Raw genomic sequence first — 22190 nt, forward strand, 5'->3', positions numbered from 1 at the left:
GTCAGTCTTTAATTTAAACATAAAAAAAACAATGCACAATGATTAAACATTATTTCAGACTAATGCAGCCGCTGGCACACTGGTTTGTGTGCTGTCCACATAGCCACAAAAGCTTTTAATTTTAACGTGTCCATTCCGCACCTTTAACGGCTAACGTCAACAGCGTTGCAGTCACGTAAGTGCGTTTGCGCGTCGGTAAAACGGCGAGTTAAGTCCTTAGTAGGAAATTTAACGTCGCAAGCAAGCGCAACTATCAGCGATAAGTTTAGAGAAACGTGTGAAATCGTCGAAGAAGGTTGGTTTATATAACCGCTTCCTCCGCAGCTGGGTTTAAATGTTCAACCTGTCCTGTTGTTTGTGAGATGAGCTGACTGAGATTTGGTTGCTAGCAGCGATTAGCTGCGCTGAATATATTTGGCAACGCAACTGTTGTTCAGTTAGCGTGGGCTTCGATGCCTGCAAGGTGCACGAAGCTTAAATTTTGATATAATTTAGCCACCAAGTTGATCTTATTCATACCACTGCCATAACCTAACGTTTCTCATAGCTGTTAAGCCAGCCTCCGCTTGGGTCACGCAAGCAACCAGCGTTGTTTTTGATGTATTTATACTAAGCATTACGGTAGTGTAAGAAATAACTTAACGATAAAAGCGCTTCTGGGGAATTGAAATATACTCCCTTCAAACTTAGTGACGTGCGTGTAACGACATCGATTAAACGTTTTAATATTTCAATTCAACACCAGACTGTTATTGTGCGGGAGACACCGAGAGGCAGCTTTTATGTTAAAAGCAGCACTTACCGTAATGCAGAGGTACACCACGGCCAACAGGAACAACAAATAAAACAACGCGGTTGGTAGCCCGTTATTTGGCAGTAGCTGCAGGCTTGAACGCTGTGGTTTCTTTGCGTGAGCAGGTAAACAATGTTTGTGTCTCGTCTTATCACAAGTTCAGTGTCACGAAACACGGATTCTGTATTAACTAGGTGCAAATTTAAGACAGAAGTTGTCTGCTACTTTACTATTAACTTTGACCAACAGCTGCTCTAAATATGGTGTTTGCCTTTTTTAGTCCCAAGGTCATTTGTCTGGATTAATGTGAATACAGATGACTGTAGTGTCCACTCGATTGTTTATATGTAGGGACATTTTTCAGATGTTTTAAATGTAGATGTGTTTAGTTTGATGCAGGCAAACTCAGTACAGTGTCTCAGTAATGGTGGCTAGATACTGTTTTAAAATGCAACATACTGCAATTAACTGCCTGAATAATCTGCTTCTCCAGTTATGAACAGCCTTACATTTGATCAGCATTTAGTTATTGTTATGATCTTTCCAGAAATGACTTCTCAGATCCGTCAAAACTTCCACCATGACTGCGAGGCTGCCATTAATAGACAGATAAACCTGGAGCTGTATGCCTCTTATGTTTATCTCTCTATGGTAAGAAATGTTTCTGAGTCAGTGGTGTCATGTATCACAGCCCTGTGTTATTTCAAAGGCATTAAAAAGAGTGTTTTAATCTTTTTGTTTGTTTATTTTTGTTTACTCTCCTGACTTTTAGGCATACTATTTTGAAAGGGATGATAAATGCTTGCCAAATTTTGCAAAGTTTTTTCACAATCAGTCCAAAGAAGAGGTTGTGCATGCAGAGAAGCTGATGACCTTCCAGAACAAGCGGGGAGGCAAAATATTTCTGCAAGACATCAGGGTATGTAAGGATATTTTCACTAATGAGTTAAAAAAACAAAAAAATAAATTCATGTCTTTTTATATTAAAAAACAAAAAACAAAACAGTCTTTTTATTCATCGAGGCTTTACATTTTTTTTAATTATAAAAATGGATGGACTGCAGTGCTTCAGGTTGCTTTAATATGAATAATTTTACATGAATCTGATTGGTGCTGAATCTTCTTGAAATATTAATGCGTTAGAAACCTGATAGAGATGAGTGGGGGAGTGGCGTGGAGGCCTTGGAGTGTGCCCTGCAGCTGGAGAAAAATGTAAACCAATCCCTGCTGGACCTGCAGAAAATGGCCACTGAACACAACGACCCTCATGTAAGAAGCAGGCGTAGAGGATGTACAGTCTCCGCTGTTTGGATATGACTATCTAGTAAGATGCAGCATATTGTCTTTTTCCGTCCTCCACAGATGTGCGACTTCATAGAAACACATTTTCTGGATGAGCAGGTAAAATCCATCAAACAACTCGCCGACTGGACCTCAAACCTACGCCGGATGGGAGCCCCTCAGAGCGGCATGGCTGAATATCTCTTTGACAAACACACCATGGCTGAAGAGGGCAGTTAAATTGAGGCACTGGTGATCACGGGTAATTCTGCTGCATGCCTGACAAATACAGTACATACTGCATATGTTATAAAAGAATGCTGCTTTATTTGTGTTCATTGGCTGTTAGCAGAGGCTGTAGCGCAGACTGGAGTTGTGTAACCCTCACCTCACACTACGTGCAGTGTGTAAAAATAAAGACTAAGCAGGCCTTTAAATCATGCTAGTTATGCATTCAGGTTTAGGAAGATTGGACCGTGACACTGAAACGTTTTAGGCTGTAATAATTTAAATTACATGCATTGAAAAATTGTTAATCAACCTTTTTTGTTTGAGAATTTAAAAAGCAAAGAGAAATTCTGGTTTATTATCTGTTATACCAGTGGTGTTTAAAATTTTGTGACTGTAAAGTAAGGTAAAGGCACTTTGGACAGAGTTGGACCTACCATGTGTGTCATCACTTCATTACCTCTTATTTAGCACTTAAGTCCAACCATCTTGGTGCATTTTTTGGCTTTTCAAGCTCCTCTTCAGGTAGTGTGGCACCATGTTGGCATTAAGCTACACCTCCCAAAAATGACACACTCAGGCTGAGGTCTTTTGTCCAGCTGAAGCCCCAGGCTTCTGTGTATTGATAAAGCTACCAAGGTATTATTCGCAATAAGGTTTTTCTGGCCTATTCAGTTATTTTATTCTTTTTCTTTTTTTCACAGAATATTTCTCTTAGTTTAACCACCATCCACACATAAAAGCCAAGAACCATGTTTATAGTTCACGCCAATATATTCTTGTTACAATATGTAACAATACTAAAACACTGGTTAATTGAATTATATTTATTATTTTATAGCTTGTGTGTGTGTGTGTGTGTGTGTGTGTGTGTGTGTGTGTGTGTGTGTGTCTGTTGTTTTCCATTTGTCTTTATTTTAAGAAACCTTTGGTTACTAGCACAACTCTAGTTCTCTGAAAACTGAGCTCTGTATCTCACTGTGAGACGCCTTCGGCTTTGTCCAATCAATGAAACTCCACTGCCACTACGTCTGACTTAAACAGACGAGCCACCTCAAGAGCATGATGTAGATCAGTGCGATGAGATAGCTCACAAGGCTGAAATTGCAGCTAAATGCACTTTAATGGTGGAAAAAGCCGTTTGCCCATCTATCAAATCCTGAAGGAAGCATACTTGAAACAGAACACTGATAGGGAATTGTATTCTTAGCTGTGAACTCTCTCTCAAATATACACCATTTTTAACATGCCAGGTCCATGTGGAGCAGACATCCATAATTATGAATAACTTTGTGCATTTTTGTCATTTTTTTAATGTCTCATAAAATCTTTCAGCTTGTTTGATTTTTGACAGTTAAATAAACATTAACATGCATAAGCAGTGAGACCTGTGAAAATGTTTTCTCATTGTATTTTATTTGGACTGATTGCTTCGTTCTGCAGATGTAAAGTCAAATTGTAGATTCAGTATGCTTGTAAAATAAAACAATAAAGTTGTAATGTACAAATAAATTAAAGTTTTTCATTTTATTTGGAAAAAAAACTTTAATAGTGTCAAAAAAAGAAGAATATATAATATTTATTAATAAAGACACTGATGCAAAGACTACCACAGATGAAGAATATACACATTTTGGCTGCCACTGATGAAACTGGAAAGTATTTTTCCATAACGCACTGAGGGTCAAATCTCATAAGGTCCTTTTTTAAAAAATATTGCAAGTAGGTTAATTCTTCTGTGAGAGTTCATTGGAAAGTAAATAATTTTTAGTGGCTCCAGCTGATACAGTCCTGTGCCTGTTTTTGTGAGATATTTGGCACATGTGCTTAAAAAAAAACAGTGAGTCACACCTTCTTTTCTTAGTCCTGCTCCCTCCCTCCTGCTGCCTTGTTCACCCCACCATCCACCAGAACGCCCAGCAGGTCTCCTTCGGCGAGTGAGATTCCTGAATCGTTGGGCGAGTTTTTCTGATTGGTTTCTTGCTGCGATGGCGCTGAAGTGGAAACTGTGTTCATGTTATTGCTCAACCCACCGTTGGTGCCCCCGTTGCTTGCCCTCATGTTGCCGCTGAAGTTCCCATGGTTACTAAAATTACCGTGACCTGTGCCGTTGCAAAGACTTCCCGTCGTGCCTGCGCTGTTGGTGCTTGTTACATTAATGCTGCTAGAGCTGCTGTTGGGATTACCGGGATTTGCTGCCGTTGTGCGAGAGGGCTGAGTGAACGAGAACACCCTTTCTCCTCCGCCTCCCCCAGCCCGGGCACTTGCTGGTCCAGGCTGAATGTCAGCAGATGGAAGGGTGTCCAGGGTGAGGCGAGGAGGGGGAGGGCGGCGAGATAGCAGGCCATGTCCCAGTCTGAGTTTAGATATCGGGCAGAGTTCAGGTGGAGGGTCGGGGAAGGAGAAGGTAGGTGCACTCTGCATATCCCCATCCTCACTCAGCCAGGGGAAAGCAGAGGATGGTGGAGGGGGGATGTGGTTAGGGGTGTCGGGAGGCAGCATCTGGGAGCCCACAGTTGGAGGGGCTAGAGAACTGCAGCTGTGATCCAAGTCATTTTGGGTTCTCCTAGCAGGTCGAGGACGGGGCACCGCAGGAGGAATGCAGTGAATTGGGGTTTGTGGGCAGCTATAGAAACCTGGTCTTTCGTACAAGGGTGTGGTGGAAAAGGCGTAGTCAGGATCTCCCTCCTGGCAGGCTTGACCTTGAGTCAAAGGTGCCCCTGTGTGCAAGTAAAGGGGAAAGCGGCTTAGTGGAGCTCCAGGGCGACGGCGGAGAAGTGACACCCGGGAGGAGCGAGGGAAGTTTGGGGAGTGGACACCGAGAAGACGACCAAGTCCTCCAAGCAGAGGAGTGGAGTAGTTGGCTTCCTCATTTTCTTTGATCTGCTCCAGATTGGACTGGAACTCCATCTCCTCCTTTGGAACACTGAAGACCAAACAGAAGGTTTGCCATATGTTCAGCAGGTTTATTAAGAAGAACGAAAAAGAAAGACAGAAAAAAAATCATTAAACCTGATATCCAGCGCTGAGCCCATGAAGGAGGGTTTGCGGTGTTCAGCGCTGGCAGTAGTGTAGGGTGGCTGAGGTTCAGACTCATTCCAGTACATATCCCTCTCAACCAGAGGCAGGCTATCGTACATCTCATCCACAGATAACAATGAGACCTGGGACACAGTGAAAACCACATATACTCAAACAATACACTCGCTGTCTAGGATCAGTTAGCAAATAGTTTGGTTTAGATTCACACCTGCAAATTGCGGTCCACAAGCCAGTTGGTTTCAAAGTCATCATCATCTTCACCAAATGGATTTATGAGTTGTTCAGCCACCTGAGACCAAAACAAACACACTACCTCAATGAAACTCAGTGGACAAATTAACAAGTCAAAGTCAGCAATCAGCATAATCCAGAGTTCAGATGTTAGTAATGCTCCTTTTTAGTTCTTGTTCATATTTATTTTTTCAACACAAGTGGTTATTTCATTTGTTGACCAGCTGTTTTTGTCAAAGTTGGGGATGTTTCATCTGTTCAATTAAAGAAAAATGTTTTCCAAGTCTTGTTCTGCACATCTTTAGTGCTCAATGGGATGAACTGTCCAGTAGTGAATTCCTTTCTTTTTGTGGCTGCAGGCCTCAACTTTAAGAACCACAGACACGATCAATCAGTTGTCCCTCACCTTCAGCCATCCAACATAGAAGAAAAACTGCAGCAGGGTAAAAATAGGGAGGTAGAAATCCATTTCATGACCAGGGTATCCCTGATTTGGATCCAAGAACTGACGACCGATCAGACACGCTAGGAAGAAGCTGTAGACTGCAACTGTTGCCACCTAATTAAAAAAAAAAAAAGTCAGAGCATTAACTGATTAATGCCTTTATTTGGGTTGTTTTACACCATCCTAGAGAAACAGTTTATCTTGAGGTATGGCTTTTATTGCCGATCAAATGCATCTGGATTAGGGAGGGTTAACGATTTAAGGCATATGATGATTATTGCAAGAAAACCATTATATTTTTAGTACCTAATATTACTGCTATCGGCTACTTTTTGGTTTCAGTGCTGATTGCAATATAAACAAAAACCTGAGTATAGACAAGAGGCAGGCTGATCCAGTCATAGCCGTACAGCTTCATACACTTCGCCCGTAAGCTATTCAACTCCTAAACAGAAAACAGTAAAAGTCATGCAAAACCAGAAAATATTTGCAGGCTGTGAGGCTTTGGTTTGCACACGGGCACCTACAGTGAGGAGAGCAGTGAGCGCCACGTCGTTGTTGATGCGACCCTCAGTCCGTGCTCTCAGAGCCAGGCTGACAAACCACATGCAGGGCACCCAGAACTTATTATGAGGGGAGGGCAAATCCTCCAAGTGCCTAAGCTCTTCTGATGTCATCAAACCTGAGATGGAAAAACACAACGTGTAGATGAAAGCAGCCAAAAGGTGCGTGTTCCTGCACGCATAGTCCTGGTGAACAGCCAGAGCTTGCCTCATAATCTTCTCATCAGTTCAGCCACATGAGAAGAAGACATTGGGTCTGAATGCTGTGCAGCTTCTGCACAGCATGCTATGTTTTAAAGAGGCAAGACTAATAACAGCAAACGACGCACCTGCCTGCACCAAATGCTCCATGGTTGGAAACCTCTTGTAGACTGCTGTGCTGACGGAGCGGTAGATGAGCACACCGGAGAGGTTGGCGTACCTCATAAGTGTCCTGCGGGTCAGCCGGGAGGTTTCGTCAGCTCCTCGAACGTGACCTCCGACTAATGCTGCCAAACGGTCTGGCCAGGGTACATTCTCAAACTGTCCCCACCAACGGGACACGACCAAAGTCACATAGAAACCTGGTTAAGATAAACGAAGTGAAACTTTCAGTGATGCCCTCCTGACTTAAAAGGGTTAGGGTTAGTGAGCCACAACTCACCCAACACAAATGACACAGGGATGAGCTCTGCGTAGCGGTCGCAGTATATCGACAACTTTTCAAACAGCCTCTTCTGATCATCGTTTAACACAAACCTGGTGAGGGAAATATCAAAAGCACTGACCTCTGTTAAAACAGCAAAGTGACTCTTTTACTTGCCAAAGTCAGAAAGGTTGTTACTTTTGTTAATACCCGCCTTGTGAAATACATCTCGCAGAACACTGAAAGCTATTTTAAGAGCTGTAAAAGGGGTCACAGATGCCGTTATGTAGCAGGGTGCTACTCATAAACAGACACGCAACCATCTACTCATAATAAGAATAAACTTTTGAGATGTTTGTGAATTTTCATTTTTGTAGATAACACTGAATGGCACAATAAAAAGGAGAGGAAAGCACGTACAGTGATGAACACATTTATTACACCATCTGTGATAAAAACAAGAAGACACACACAAAAAACATGTCAAAAACTTCTTTAAAACTAAAAACTGTGTTTACTGGGGCAATATATGATTCATGGTTTTATATGCAAATTTGAGCTGGCACACTGGATCTTTCTGAGAAGTCAAGCATAATATCTGACCACTAAATCTAAACTCTTTGTTCAGGAATGTAAGTTAATAATAATAATGTGCTTTACAATATTTTTCATATTCATCATATTCAATCATATTTTAGCAATACAAATATCACTTTGTTTAAAGAGCCATAAACCATTACAGAAACTGATTTTACTTATTACCAATACTGTTGAAGCTTTAAAGTAAAATTACATTTAAAGTTAATTATGTTCCTAATCCAACTGAGGCCTAAAAGATGACTCATAATTCCCAGTTTTGGGACCAAAACAGTTAACTCTCTTTTAAAAACAGAAAAATGTCATTATGAGAGCAAAACTCATGCTGCTGTAATGTGAGTTTCCTACCTGTAAACAACACTGAAGAAGTAGTAGAGCAGAGTGAAGATGATAAGCTCCCTGTAGAGCAGTTTGTAGATGCTGCCCTTCCATCGCAGGAGAAGGTGAAAAAAGGTCCCCAAACCCGCATCAGCAACTCGGCGGGAGTACGTTACTGTCATCGCTGCTGCTGCTTGTTGGCCAACGTGCTGGCTGACTGTGGCCTGACATGAAGGAAACCAGCGTGGTGTTGTCCTCCGTGCTTCGTCTGAGCTCAGGTTCAGCGATCAGCCCCTTAAGACCAGTGTGGTGACAGATCTGAAAGGACAGAGAGTTAAACCAAGCAGCTCAGATGGGTTGATTTGTGGTCCTCATTTAATCTGATTGGTAAAAGACACCTTGAAATGTGATGTGATTCGGATTTCAAGGTTGTGAGAGAGGTGATATGCGCAGACTTACTTAAAGAAAACAAAAATGGCCATCATGCTCTCTGTGGTTTAAGATGTGCGGTGGCAGCGTCCAGGGATAATGTTGGAGAAAGCAGAGCAGGAAAGAAAAAGCGAGCGAGGGCCTCCTACACCTCCGGTCACTTGATGTGTTAATCTGTTTCTCCAACAAAGCTGCATTGTGAGGCCAGCTCCTGTTAATCTAAGCAAATCTGAGGGCAGCAGAGAACCCACACTGCCACAAATAGGCTGGTTACAAGGATAAATGCTGAGTGTGTGGGTTTAGATTAGAAATATGACTCTGTGAACCAAATCTCAGCCCACTTCGACTTTTTGTAATTTAACACTTTTTCTACATCTCAGAGGTGTGCATTAGGTACACACCTCTGAGCTAGTGTTCTAGTGTTTCAATATCAGGTCACCTTTGCTGTTTTTTTCCCCATTTGTAGCAGGATTTCATCATGGCAAACTCCTGGTCAGGTGAGAACGTGTGTGACCCCCCTCTGCTGGAAAAAATGCATACAGCTGAATCGCTACTGGTCAGAGTGTGTTAGTGATTAACCCTTCCTGTAATAACCAGGAGGACCAACAGCAGGGTGAAGTGCAGGGCGTTTGGTTTCTGCTGCTTTTGGCAGATTTTCTTCTGCACTGGCAACGTCTTTGAATCAGTTTTACTTATTTCTGGTGAGTATATCCTCTCCAATTTTTTCTCCTTAATTCATCTCACAAGTGCAGTTTAACAGACTCAGCACAATCAGCCTGCAAAGAAAAGAAAAATGTGGTATTCAGAAAGGGGAAAAGATCTTGAAGTTAGTTGCACTGATTTTAAGTATGTAACTCTGTGTTTTCTGCATCTTAGGTGCTTAATACCCACACACGTCAGAGTCATCCTTCCACAAACTAAATCATCCCAGGAGCTATCCAACAGCATTTGATGAATCTCTGCACAGCCTGAGAAATATTATGGATGCTTTTGAGGGAATTCACAGCGTCCAGATTTCCTCTTCTCCACCTTCAACTTCATCGAGCCCGGGATATGAAGTCCTCAAGGCGGGGATATCTGGGATTGCAGTATACTCCTCTGCAGTCTTCTTTGGCACACAAAATGTGTCTACTATCAGGCACAAGTCTGGCAAGGTCATTGAGGAGGAAGGCTGTGTTGTTGGACAGTAAGTGTTAAATCTTGGAGCACTGGATAAACTGATAAAACACATTTTTTAACATAACACGTGACAGTTGCTGCTTATGTATAAAGATTCATGTATACATTTATCTTCCCTTTATCCAATTCTGCACATGGTGCAAAATGTATCTAAAAGTAGCACATTGCTTTGTCACAAGTCCTGCTCAGTGTGAAGTCTGTGATTGTGGGCGCGTGGACTTGTAACAAGGTGACCGAGTCAGATATGCAAAAGTGCAAACAAAGGTCTGTGTTTAGTTTTAGTGTAACTCCAGCAGTGATTGGTATTTTCTTAGGCATGTTTTGTAAATGAAAAATCCTTCTGCTGTTCAGCGATCATGCAAAAGTTGGAAAACGTGCCGGTGTTGGCCTGAGATGGAGGATAAATGCTTGAAATGTAATCTGCACAGAACGCTGCGAGTTTTAGCGTCTTAAACCCTGCAGTCAGCAGTATTCCTAATTCTTTCCTTCTGACAAATTCACTGACAGGACATGTCAGAGATTAAAGAAAGAAGAAAGAAAGAAAGAAAAACTGGACCTTGGAGTAGCCAAGTTCATCCCCTGAAGGAAACTATTGTAGCTCCCTGTCCTCTCTTCTGATTGGCTGCTTCACGTAAACCAACACAGTCTCACAGCCTTGTGTGAAATTGTGATCTATTAATTAGTGTTCCTGGACATGATTTATCCCCACCCTTATCACACTGGTCTTACATCTACTGATTTGTGCATTCCTTTTAATGGCCAGCAGGAGGCAACTCATCTGGTTGCAAAAAACCTTGCTCTGTATTTTTAGGACATATTGAAATGATTAGGCTTAGAGTCAGGAGATTGTCTAAGAATGCTCATTGGCTAAAGACTCGTCAATTAAATGTCATTACCCAACAAGTGGGCTTCCTTCTTGGTTTTAAAGTCAGAACCACTCCTTGCTCATCACGTGCGGTTTCAGGACTTCATAAACAGCTGAGTAGCTACATCGGTCTCTTACACCATCTATAGTAGGAGTGTCAAAAATAAGGCCCAGGTGCCGGAATCGGCCAGTTAAAGACTCCAATCCGGCCAATTGAATGGCTTTAGAAAATGTGAAGGAAGGAATAATCCTAGACTTTTAACTGTAAGTTGTATAGTTTTGCCTAATGATAAAGACCTCCACCATGGCCATTCATACTACACCAAAGTAATTAAGTAAAACAATTCAGTGACAGCAAAGTTCCTGTTTTTTCCAGAAACTACTCAAGAAATTTCTTTTTTGTTTAATAGTGGGCCCTCAGTAAAATAAAAAATATATATACTTACAGGACAGTCTGGGCAATGAGATGCCAGAACTCTGTAATTTTACACATTTATTTCTTACAATTTACACCCAAAAGAGTCATGCTGACAGATGTCTGTAATTAATGCAGCAGCATTTCTTTATCTCATAGAAAAACCTGAAGTAGATATTTTACATTACATATATATATATATTAACACATAACACTATGTTACTATATCTCAGGGATTAAGTGTGTAGTTAAAGAAAGGAGAGTTTAACTGCTCCAGCCCACAATATAAAACACGTTTGACATCCTCGCTCTGTGATTTTGGCAGACCAGGTTTGAAGAGCAAGTGGATGGGGCTTCTGATTTCACAGTAAAAGGTGTGAGGCTGAGATAACCATATTAGAATATTGGCTCTTAGTGGCATCAAACAGATCCAAGAGTAGAAAAAAATGTAAACTCAGAGTATTGGCGCTGATATTATTATTTGTAACTTCGACCATATTTCATATGAATATGAACCATGATGAACATTAAAGTTCAGGGACCCTGGAGGCATAGGGGATAAAATCTCACCACCTTTTTGGTACAATAAGTTCAGCACGTTTGCAGATAAGACTGCAAACTAACTTTGGCTTCAAAATTAACTTTTTTATTTAACATATTTACCTTCAAATTTACAATCTGTACAGAAGTCTGGACGGGCAATCCATTCAAAGCGTCCAAGTCTCTGATTAAAGGGTAGAATAACCTATTATATACTATAACCCTCACAAAAGTGAATGTTAATACTCATACTCAAGTTTTATCTTTACATTAAAAAAGATTCCAAAAAAGGGAATGTAAACAGTTTTAACTTTAGCAGATAGGATACTTTACTAAGCATTTTAGCAAGGGCAAAGCAAACAGCTCAACTGGTTAATAATAATCAAAATGTTTTAAAGTTCAAAGAAAAGTGAAAAAATGTAAAATTATCTAATCTAGACTGTTGCTAAATACCTATTGTCAGGTTTGATGACATTTTATTGGAGGAGAGAGAGAACATGTAGATGAACTCTCCACTCAGCCATCCTGCATGGCTAAGGGGAGAACGCCCCAATCTTGGATTGGGGCAGTGAGCAGAGCAAATCTCAAAAACAGTGAATCCAATTTGTAAAAAAAGAAGGCTTAATCAATCGCAATACAGTTAAAAAATGACTTCTTCTGGTTGTTCATGCATAATAAAATCAAAAACATTTCTATTTCTCTATCTTTCTGCCTGCTACACTTTCCTCACACACAGGGCTTAAAGGTTTGCACATTAAAATTATATTTTTATTCAACTTTATTGATTCTTGACTTCTTTTGATTAAACTTCTGATTTAATTACAGCAGGAATCAGGTCACTGTAAAATCAAATTAGTTCCCAGAACTTAAAAAAAGTATGCAAACTTGTTGCCTCAAAAAAGCTAAGCTTACCTAAGATAACTAAGTTAGGGCAACTTATTTATTCTGAGTACCCTGTACAACCTAATTAGTTCCAGGAACTTAAAAAAGTATGCAAACATGTGGACTGAAAAAAAGGAGAAAAAGTTAACTATGTTAAGACATCTTATTCATTGCCAGTACACAGTACTAAGAATAACTTGTGGGTAAACAATTAGTATTGCACACTCGGAAAAATCAAGTTCTACTAAATAAAAACAATTTGTAGTAACTTACTATTTTTAATTTTGATTACATAAAAAAATAAATGCAACTAGCACACATTATGTTTTATCATCCTTGAATGTAAGAGATTTTAACACTTAATATAAAGTATATAAACACGGTAAGTACATAAGGCTCTGTCACTCTGTGCTACATTGCACTTACAAAAGCTGGATTTTAGGCCTCTTACTTCATTTCTGTACCCTGAATGGCTTTTACCCAGTGAAGAAAAATTATTTGAATGGTTCCATTAAGTATGATAAAGTTACTACAAAATAAAGTAAAATAAAAAATATCAGCTGATATTGGGGGATCAGAGAGGGGGGGACTCACTGATTTTCCATAGAGTGACTCTGTAATCTGTTGTCTCTGGTCACGCAAAAAGCATACACCTAAGCAGGTAGACCCGTGACACCTTGTTGGTCCACGTACAGGACGTGCCGGTTGGGCAGTCGGGTGGATGTCATCATGTGACTTGTGAGAGCGAAGAAGAGAGAAGAAGAAGGAGGAGGAGGCAGGAAAAAGGAGATACACTCGTTTTCCTGTCTTGGCAAAAAAAAAGGAGAAGAAAGAAGTGAGTGTTATTTCTAGGAAGTGCAAACCAGAGCTGGCATTGCTCTTGATTTTCGTCTTGTTTCTGACTGAAACTGCTGCTGCTGGGCGGTTGATCGTCTGCGCAGGCGTCCGCATTCCTCAGCTGTGATTGAAAACGATTGGGATTAGTTTCACTGAAACTCGCTCGGACATTAGCTCGGTTTATGCAATATTTCTTAACTTAACAGCAGCAGCAGCAGCTCAGGGAAACTGGAGAGGAGCAGCTGACAAATACGCAGACGGGCTGGGAGGTTTATTTATCTGCTGTCCCGGACACTGACAGAGAGGGTAAGGGCGGATACTGACGAGGGACCTCTCCGTGGTAAAAAAAAAAAAAAAAAGAAAAAGAAAAAAAGTTGGAAGTGTAAGCTAACTAGCTAGTTAGCTCAAGGTCTGCTAATTATTTAGCTGCTTTGTGGACCGATTTATCTGCAATTTGGGGATAAAAGTAACTTAAGCTTCCTTTAAATTCAAATGTCGGGATTTTTAATGCTGTATCAGGGGTTTCCAAGCTGTGGTGCGAGGTCCACCCCGGGGTCTTGCAGTGAGCGCACTGTTGTAACCAAGAAGGCTATTGTTGTTAGATTGTGTTGACACTGTAAAAGTAAGTAGAAATGAATCTCAGGGTTTTGTAAGTAATCACACTGGCTCTAAGGTTGTTATGGTTTGGTGTTTTTTTTTCTTTTAAGTATTATTTGGTTTTCTACAGTTTTAGTTTTTGTTTACATTTCATAGTGTAGTTTTAAAAAGTGGTTCTAGTTTCAGTTTACTTTTTATTTATCATTGGTGTTAATTTTAGTCTTTTAAATTACTGTAAAATCTACACACTTACTACCAACATGATGTGTTAAGTAATCAGATTGTACACTAGCAAAGCCTAAATGCCAATTGTGTCAGGATCCAGGGTTGTGATCTAAACTATTACCTGAAAAGCATTAATATACTAATGCTGAAGGCCAACATTTGATTTTGTGATCCTTTTTTTGTCAAGCTACTTTTCATTTTATTTTTATATTTTTAATTTGGGGAAACCTCTGGGTTTTAAATGTGAAAATGCTCTGGTTGTATTTTTGTAAACACGGCATACCAGCCATTAGAGACCTGTTAGTAGAAGTAGTTGTAAATTGTAAACCTCATTAGGATGTAGTTAAGTACAAGATTGATTTTATTTTTATATATTTATTTATTTTTATTACACGATTTATTTTTTGTGGTCTTGTGAAGGTTGGTAGATCTGGATCCAGAGCCAGAGACCAGAATGGAGGGAGGAGGCCAAGTCGGGCCCACGTCAATCCGAGGCCATGGCCAGCTCTCCCGGCTTCGCAGCTCTTCCCTGGAAATCAGGGAAAAAGGGTCAGAAATCCTCAGGGAACAGCTGGATGCTGCAAAGAAGGTATAGTAACCTACTTTGTGGTTGCGCACACACAGAGAAACAAAAGATAGTGTAACCAGGAAAACAAGGCGCTGACAATGCAAATGTTCTTCTCTGTTTTAAATGTGGTTGTGTCCTTTTCCCCTGCACATCTCAGGAACTGAAACTAAAGGACAAGGAGTGCGAGCGTCTGTCGCAAGTTAGGAATCAACTGGAGCAGGAGCTAGAGGAGCTGACAGCCAGTCTGTTTGAGGTCAGCAGTAATCATCGCTCTCTGCTGAGTGCACTGTAATTCTGACAGCTGGTGACGAAGAAGGTGGTTGGTGCTATGCCACAAAAGTCAGCAGTTTGCATTTCTACAGAACCATCACTTCCTTTATATAAATAAAAAAATCAGGTTGATTTTTTTTAAGCAACATTGTAATTGCTTTGAAAAAATTTTGACCCACTGACTCTGGAGGAATCCATCTATTTGTTAAGAGTAAGATTTACCAAGTTTGTTCTAAATTAGCTCTGAGGTTTAGCTACTAAAATGCATCAATGTATAAACAAAGATGTAGCCAGCTCAATTTAATAGTGAACAGAAAGAAGTCTGTTAAGAGCGGTGCAGATTAGCAGTTCAAAACAGATAATTTCTGATGGAAAATAATCCAAAGTATATTTCAAAATCTTACACTCTTAAGGATATGCAGTAAGACCAGCTGCAGAAAATACCTTTTTAGTCGCAAAATTGACAGCACACTTCTTACCAAAAGTAGCTTTTTAATGCCACGAAGGTCATCTTTTTCCTTACACGTTCTGCTGTGTTGACCAGCCAGTCACTGTCTTTGTCTAGCTGCTGAGCTTTGAACGTACAATTTTAATTAGTCTCAATTTACTTTTCAACAGGAGGCTCACAAGATGGTGCGTGATGCTAATGTGAAACAAGCAGCTTCAGAGAAACAGCTCAAGGAGGCTCAGGGGAAGGTGTGTGAAGTTTCTTTAAAAAAAAAAAAAATAAAACAGTGAAGAACAGAAATCTTTCCTGAATCAGAACAGTTTTTTTTCACATAGTTGAAGGTCATAAAATAGCTTCAAATTATCAATATTTAATTTTTTTTGTGTCTGGCTTGCAGATTGATGTTCTGCAAGCAGAAGTGACGGCACTCAAGACTCTGGTGTTGACATCCACACCTTCTTCACCAAATCGCCAGCTGCATCCACAGCTGCAGTCTTCAGGTACCAGGGGATCGTACAAATCGCACATCCGGAACAAGAGCGCCAGCGGTGCATTTCCACTCTCACCTGCAAAAAAAGAAGTTTCCAATCAGCCTGTGTCCAAAGAGGACCGAGAGGTAAACTGAAGTTTATACAGTTGTCTCTCCTCTCCTTCAGGTGTGCGTCCATATGCGTCCCACTTTATTTCCCATTTCTGTTTCCAGTCACTTTTATCACTTTTAGCCAGATTCTCTTTCCTTTTTTCCCTTCTTTCTGCTAACCCCTCCGACTTGTTCTTCTTGTCTTTATCTGGGGTCTCTTCCTCTCTCAGCCTGCTGCTCCTGCCCTCCTCTCTCTGATCTTCTGTCTGATACCTGGCCAGTCTGTCAGTATGACCTATGACCCTCAATGGCAAAAACAGATAGAGGGGATAGGCACCGATGGCAGACAGGTAATCTGCATTCCTTTACATTTCCTACATTTTTCTAATCTTTCAAATTTATCTGCGTCTTGACTGTGATATCTGTTGAGTCAAGAGTGTGGTGAGTCTGGTCTGAGAGCTTTTCCTTCCATAGTTTGTATTGAAATTTTTCAGCGTGTATGTAAGGTGAACAGGGACTTCTTGATGCAGCTGTTTGTTTCTTACTGGAGTTATCTGTGTTGAACGTACATTAGTGAAACACACAGTTTATACCCAGTTCTTGACAGATAATCACAGATATGTTAGCTAATATCAAGATATTATAGATATTTTTGAAAATTGCCAAGCATGACACACTCACTGGATTGTCTAGTATGACTACAACAAAAAACAAAAGATACCATTTTATGTCACCATAATTTCTAGAATTTGTAGAGCTGGTTCAGTAATGTCAGTGCCTCTGGCTCATTGCTAAAAGTGTGGTAGGGTTACCAAAACTAATTGTCCCTGGTGTCTCTTATCCATATTACCCAGGGTTGTAAATTTCGGCCTCACAGTTTTGCAGCTGTTGTTTTTTTTTTTTTTATGAGTTTGGAAGTATTGTTTGACTTTTCTATCATAATGGATTAATGTTTAACTGCAAGTGATGTGTCATTTGTGGAGATATTGTCTCTAGATCCTCTCCACATAACTGGTGTTATGTCTTACTATGAACAAAGGTTATTATAACTAACTAAAACAAGTTTTTAGAGAACTAAAAACTACCAGAAATGATATTGTGTATTTGAAAACAAGCTAAAGAAATCAAAAACCAAAATCAAAATCTTGTCTCTCTGGAGATATTTGTCTATGCAATGAGCCTGAGGAGACATTGTTGCTGATGTTTGACATTGAGGATGTCTACATGACTGTCAGTCAAGTGGTTATAATGATGCATTGGATTATTTATTATTTTACTTCCCCGTTGCTAGTGCCGCCCATATACTACTACTACTACTACCAACAACAACACCATTGATAAGAATAAGAATAAAGAATAAAAAGTAAAACTAACATTAAAAAATTAAAGCTAAAGTTAAACAAATGGTCAAAATGGAAATGAACAAACCGTTTGGAGCAGTTTTTAGCTTAAAGAGCTCAAAGTGTCCATTCAGCTAGAAACAATTTTCAATATTACATTTTTTTTTTCAATATTGAAGGAGGCGCTGTAGATCTTACAGCCACTGAAAGTGTTCCTGCCAAATTCAGTATGAAACTCCATAATTTTCACACTGTGGGAATCCCTTCCTACAACAAACTCCAGAACTTTGACTGAGCGCTGTCGAACAGCCAGTTTTGCCTGGGAAAGTTACTGAGTGACCTGACCTGGAGTTATCTGCACAGCAGCATTACTAAGAGCTGTTTTAATTCTCCAGATAACAAAATGAGGTGTTTCAGTATTTCATTTATTACATCCTTTAGCAGAGGATGCATTGGACCATCCTTTTTATGAAAGGAGAGGAGATGATTACATCCCTTAATTCATAGCGATGGTGGATCTTCACTACGTTTTTCCACTTAAAGGATCACTTGATGTGTTTTGAATTTTCTTTAACTGCCTGTTAAACTCACAGGTGACCTATCAACGCTGTCTGCTTTATTAAAATGGGCTTCTTGTTGAGACTTGCCTTGTTTGAAGTATGAAGAACAGATTTATAGACACTTTCTAAATCCAGATTATGAGCTATATGAATTGACCAAAGCATGCTCAAGGTTTGCTCCAGTCCAGTCTGTTTTGGTATTCCCAGACTTCCTGATTATTTTAAAATGATTTTCACTTCAGGTCTGCTGAGATCATTTGTCTTCTATCATATAAATCCTAAATAAGGTGGAGGAATTTTATGGGCTTTATATTGATGATATTTCCTTTTTAAACTCTGATGTTTTGACAGCCCGAATTCTTTGAATACAAGATTTTCTAATCTTTAGTATTTAAACACTTTTGTGTGTTCAACAGTGGATCTTTTATCGTCAGTCATCGGTCTTTTGGGGATTAAACACGTCTTTAATCTAGATGTGTGTCAGAGAATCAGTTTTATCCAGTTTGAGTGAAGGTTTGGTTTTCTCTCTGCAGATGGACTCCATTTTGTTTGCTGAGTTTCTGATGTGGAAGGAACGCCCGAGCCTGGACCGCTCCTCCGCCTTCCTGAGTCGTATTTACAGAGAAGACATCGGGCCCTGCCTCTCCTTCACGAGATCAGAGGTCATACTCACTGCTTCTTTGTACAGCTACCATGCTGCTTCATGTGTATTTTAACCTCCTAGGACCTGGCGTCCACATATGTGGACATCACATTTTGGGTTATTTAGACCAAAATACTAAATTTTGCTCTACAAGGGCCTGATATCCACTTATAAGGACATTATACTGCTACTGTTTATCAAAATTTTAAACGAATATCCTCATATGTGGCTCTTATTTTTCTTAAAAACAGAAATAAGGTTAAAAAAATGTGGCAATTCTTTGTTTCTACATTCATCTGGCCCCCAATATGCTCAAAACATGCATGCCCGTTTGGGTCTTAGGAAGTTAATGTGAAGTTATGTTAAAGTTATTGATTCCTGTTCTCCACAGCTGTCCCACCTGGTCCAGAGCGCAGTGGAGAACAACTCTCTGACCATTGAGCCTGTCGCCATGTCGGCAGTACCGATGGTTAAAGCCTCAGCTATAGAGTGTGGAGGTCCTAAGTGAGTTACCCGACTGTCATGACTGTCATCCTGTCGTGTTTCACCACTCACTGCTCTGATTTGGTTGGTTTGGTTTTTCCATCGATGGTTTATGATCAGAGCCTTTTGTCTATCTTACAATTATGACTGAGAGTGGTTTAATCAGTGGGCACATTTCTAATCACTGCCTGATCTAAAATTGTTTTTTTTTTTCCCCAGTGGCTTTAGGGCTGCAGTAGAGACGTAAGTCCTCTCGGGAGCTAATAACCCTTTCAGCTTTTCACTAACTCTGATAACTGTGGCATGAAATAAAAAACTGTCAACACAGATGTGTGGAACGATATAAACAAATCTGTAAATTAATGAACCAGACAGGATCCCACTTTCATTCCTTTTGTGGCTAACTTTCTCTCTGCGCACCTCTTTCACTAAAACAAGTTGTAAAGTGTTCTCAGTATGTTTTACTGCTGAAGAACTAAAGGCCTGTAAGCTCATGTTTGCTGTATTCTGTCCTAAAACAGATGATTGTGCATCTACGTGTTGCTGCAATGAATTGTTGACACGTTGTTTTCTCTTGTAGAAAATGTGCATTAAGTGGCTTGTCACGGCTTTGCAAACATCGCATTAAACTTGGCGACAAAGAGAGCTACTATTACATCTCACCTTCCAGCCGAGCACGGGTAAATATCACTTCCTTTCTGTCCAAGGCACACCTGTAGTCTTGTTTGCACACTCTTATCAAACAGTTTGACTCAAGCAAACACATGTTGTTTCTACCTGTGGTTCAGATCCTCAGCTGTTTCTCTCAGGCAATCTTTCTCTCTGAAGGAATGTTTCGTTTCTGTGTGCCTCGCCCTAAGTATGCTTTGCACCATATTAGCATTAGTTAACTCCACCCAGCAAATGATGCACTCACGCAACGACTTAACATCTTCTGTCTAGCTGAAGCCTTAAGGCAGGTAGCTTTCACAGTATATAATTTTTTTCTTCTTGTGTTTCGTATGTTTTGTTTTATTCTCATGAGTGGCCTTTAATGTGATTTTCATCTTCATATGTACAAATTGCAAAGTTTAATTATCATTCATTACTTTTCTGCAGTTATAGTAATAATGTTTGAATGATACAAAATCCCAAGGCATGCCAGTGTTATAAAAGTTTGCGTAGCCACTGTGTAGAGTCGTGACCTTGTCACATATTCGCTTTTCTAGATCACGGCTGTCTGCAATTTCTTCACTTATATCCGCTACATCCAGCAGGGCCTGGTGAGACATGATGGTAAGTTAACAGAGACAGAAGTAAATAGTTTAAGCAAATGTAATTATTATGCAAGTAATTTTATGCAATGCATGAGGAATTTTAAGTAGTGAGTAACTTCAGGTATTTTACTGAAAGATACAAATTGTACTGCAAGTAGGTAGAGTATTTTTAAGTACAGCATAAGTAAGTAGTGGGTAATTTCATGGTAACTTTGTGGTAACTTTCTTCCACTGTATTTTTTTTGGGGCACAAGCTGTGTCGTGATAGATTAATCTTGCCTTTTTACATCTTTATTTAATAATCATTATGTTGATGTTTTATTAATAATCAGTTGTCCTTTTTATTATATGATGAATCATTTAATCATTTCTTCTTTCCCAGAAAACACATGAAGTTATGCACTACATAGAATTAGAGAATAATGTGTCTTCCTTTAAAATTCCTTTGAATTACAGGTGCGCGGCTCTGTTACCACTCGGTCTTAACTTTGCCAACAACCAACATCTTTCTTTCTATTTTTTCCCCCCCTCCATGTTCAGCGGAGCAGATGTTCTGGGAAATCATGCGTCTTCGTAGAGAGATGAATGTGGCGAAATTAGGTTTCTACCTCACTGACCAGGGCTAGGACGGTACCTGGAACACCCAACAAGAGAGCATAGCAGTTACAGCCTTGGGTAACTGTGGCAACGCACATGTCTTTGATCAGGTTGAACAGTGCTGCAGCAAAGGTCACCAACAAGGGAAGCAAAACATGTTTGTCACCTTTGGAAATGCAATAAAACGATCAGAATCAAATCAGCACTCCAGGAATGACATTAAAGTCCATGTTTTTTTTTTTTTTTTTTTTTAAAGATGATATTATTCCCAGACATGTTGGAGAGGTTTTTTCTGTTGCACCACATTCCCGGAAAATAACTGTTGTTATTGTTGAAAGTGTGGAGAAACTTCTTACTGAATCATCCACGAAATACAAAATTTCTCATTTTTATACAATAGACTGTGTCCTGATTAAGGCATTAGCCTGCAAAATAATGAGCACAATCTTAACCTCAAGTATTACAAATATGTGGTGTAATAGTTTTATTGTTTCCACACAGCAATGATTCAGCTTGTTTTCTTTGTACTTTCAGTTATCAGCTCAGACACCACAGCCCAGACCTTCATTCTGAGCATGGCCTTAATTTTGTTGGTACACTTCCTGCTCTGCCTTGTACAAAGACTTAACTTAGTCACCTTCAGCTTCTCGTTAGCCCTGTACCTAAAAATCAGATGTATCGTTAATTATTACCCACCCATGCTCAGAATAGGGAGAGCTTTACAGTGCCAGGTGAAAAAAGCTTTTAAGATGTGATTGAGTTTTGCACATCTGTAGTTAACAGTATGAACATAAAGTAAAAGCCATAATTGACTTCGCATGAATGCAGAAAATAGCCATAGTGTATATAGGTTGTACATCATATTATAGATTTATTGTTACTGACTTTTGAAGTATAGTGTGTCAGAACGTGCAATAACTGCTTCTTAGCCTTATGCAGGGCTTTGAGGTTCCTGACCTCAGTGTACTCATAATCAACTGTGTAAAAGCTGCATTAAACACGAGGCATTGTATACCAGCTGTCACTTTTGTACCATGTCTCTTTTATTATTAGAAATCCGATCAAGAGAGGGAGACTCCGGACGTTTGCTCGGGAAAGACTCATCACTTCAATTAATTTCAACCCAGTGCAACCAGATAACCCAGGGGTGATGTTTGCTCTGGGCACGTCACAGATGTGGGGTTAGAATAAGGTCATAACACTTACATACACCAAACAGGTTCTCAAGCAGGAATACCGAGGAAATACTGAGACCGTGTCCAGCTCAGAGGGGCTTTATGAAGCCGACATTCCAGTAAGATTTGAGTTTCCGGATTGGAAAGACTTCTCTGAGCCCCTGTTTTGATGACCTCT

At 40.0% G+C, this 22190-nt stretch overlaps 3 protein-coding genes across 6 annotated transcripts; 2 read left to right on the forward strand and 1 right to left on the reverse strand.

Moving 5' to 3' along the window:
• The first annotated feature begins 190 nt into the window (after positions 1 to 190).
• On the forward strand, positions 191 to 3819 carry fth1b (ferritin, heavy polypeptide 1b). 2 transcript variants are annotated; one of them, XM_006789206.2, is made up of 5 exons: positions 191 to 295; positions 1341 to 1444; positions 1566 to 1712; positions 1937 to 2062; positions 2156 to 3819. In XM_006789206.2, exons 2-5 carry the CDS (start codon positions 1343 to 1345, stop codon positions 2312 to 2314), a joined length of 534 nt encoding a protein of 177 aa, XP_006789269.1. In that variant the 5' UTR covers positions 191 to 295; positions 1341 to 1342; the 3' UTR covers positions 2315 to 3819. The 2 variants fall into 2 exon arrangements, with proteins under 2 accessions (XP_006789269.1, XP_006789270.1); XM_006789207.3 differs by lacking the exon at positions 191 to 295 and adding an exon at positions 328 to 918.
• Positions 3820 to 3979: 160 nt separating this feature from the next.
• On the reverse strand, positions 3980 to 8427 carry best1 (bestrophin 1). Its single transcript, XM_006789205.2, has 9 exons — positions 8154 to 8427; positions 7227 to 7321; positions 6913 to 7146; positions 6548 to 6702; positions 6388 to 6465; positions 5982 to 6134; positions 5553 to 5633; positions 5315 to 5466; positions 3980 to 5228 (listed from the first exon to the last, which is right to left on the reverse strand). The coding sequence occupies exons 1-9, from the start codon at positions 8303 to 8305 to the stop codon at positions 4163 to 4165; spliced, it is 2166 nt and encodes a 721-aa protein (XP_006789268.2). The 5' UTR covers positions 8306 to 8427; the 3' UTR covers positions 3980 to 4162.
• Positions 8428 to 9532: 1105 nt separating this feature from the next.
• On the forward strand, positions 9533 to 21861 carry rab3il1 (RAB3A interacting protein (rabin3)-like 1). Of its 3 annotated transcripts, none has more exons than XM_087843166.1 (11): positions 9533 to 9738; positions 14513 to 14681; positions 14818 to 14913; positions 15549 to 15626; positions 15776 to 15994; positions 18392 to 18520; positions 18893 to 19005; positions 19204 to 19227; positions 19565 to 19664; positions 20193 to 20259; positions 20781 to 21861. In XM_087843166.1, exons 1-11 carry the CDS (start codon positions 9533 to 9535, stop codon positions 20864 to 20866), a joined length of 1287 nt encoding a protein of 428 aa, XP_087699292.1. In that variant the 3' UTR covers positions 20867 to 21861. The 3 variants fall into 3 exon arrangements, with proteins under 3 accessions (XP_087699292.1, XP_006789264.1, XP_006789266.1); XM_006789201.3 differs by lacking the exon at positions 9533 to 9738 and adding an exon at positions 13181 to 13576; XM_006789203.3 differs by lacking the exon at positions 9533 to 9738 and adding an exon at positions 13875 to 13892.
• The last annotated feature ends 329 nt before the right edge of the window (positions 21862 to 22190 follow it).

Source organism: Neolamprologus brichardi, chromosome 7 (genome assembly GCF_056152115.1).
Source record: "Neolamprologus brichardi isolate AB-2024 chromosome 7, ASM5615211v1, whole genome shotgun sequence".
In the NCBI taxonomy this organism is placed as follows: Eukaryota; Metazoa; Chordata; class Actinopteri; order Cichliformes; family Cichlidae; genus Neolamprologus; species Neolamprologus brichardi.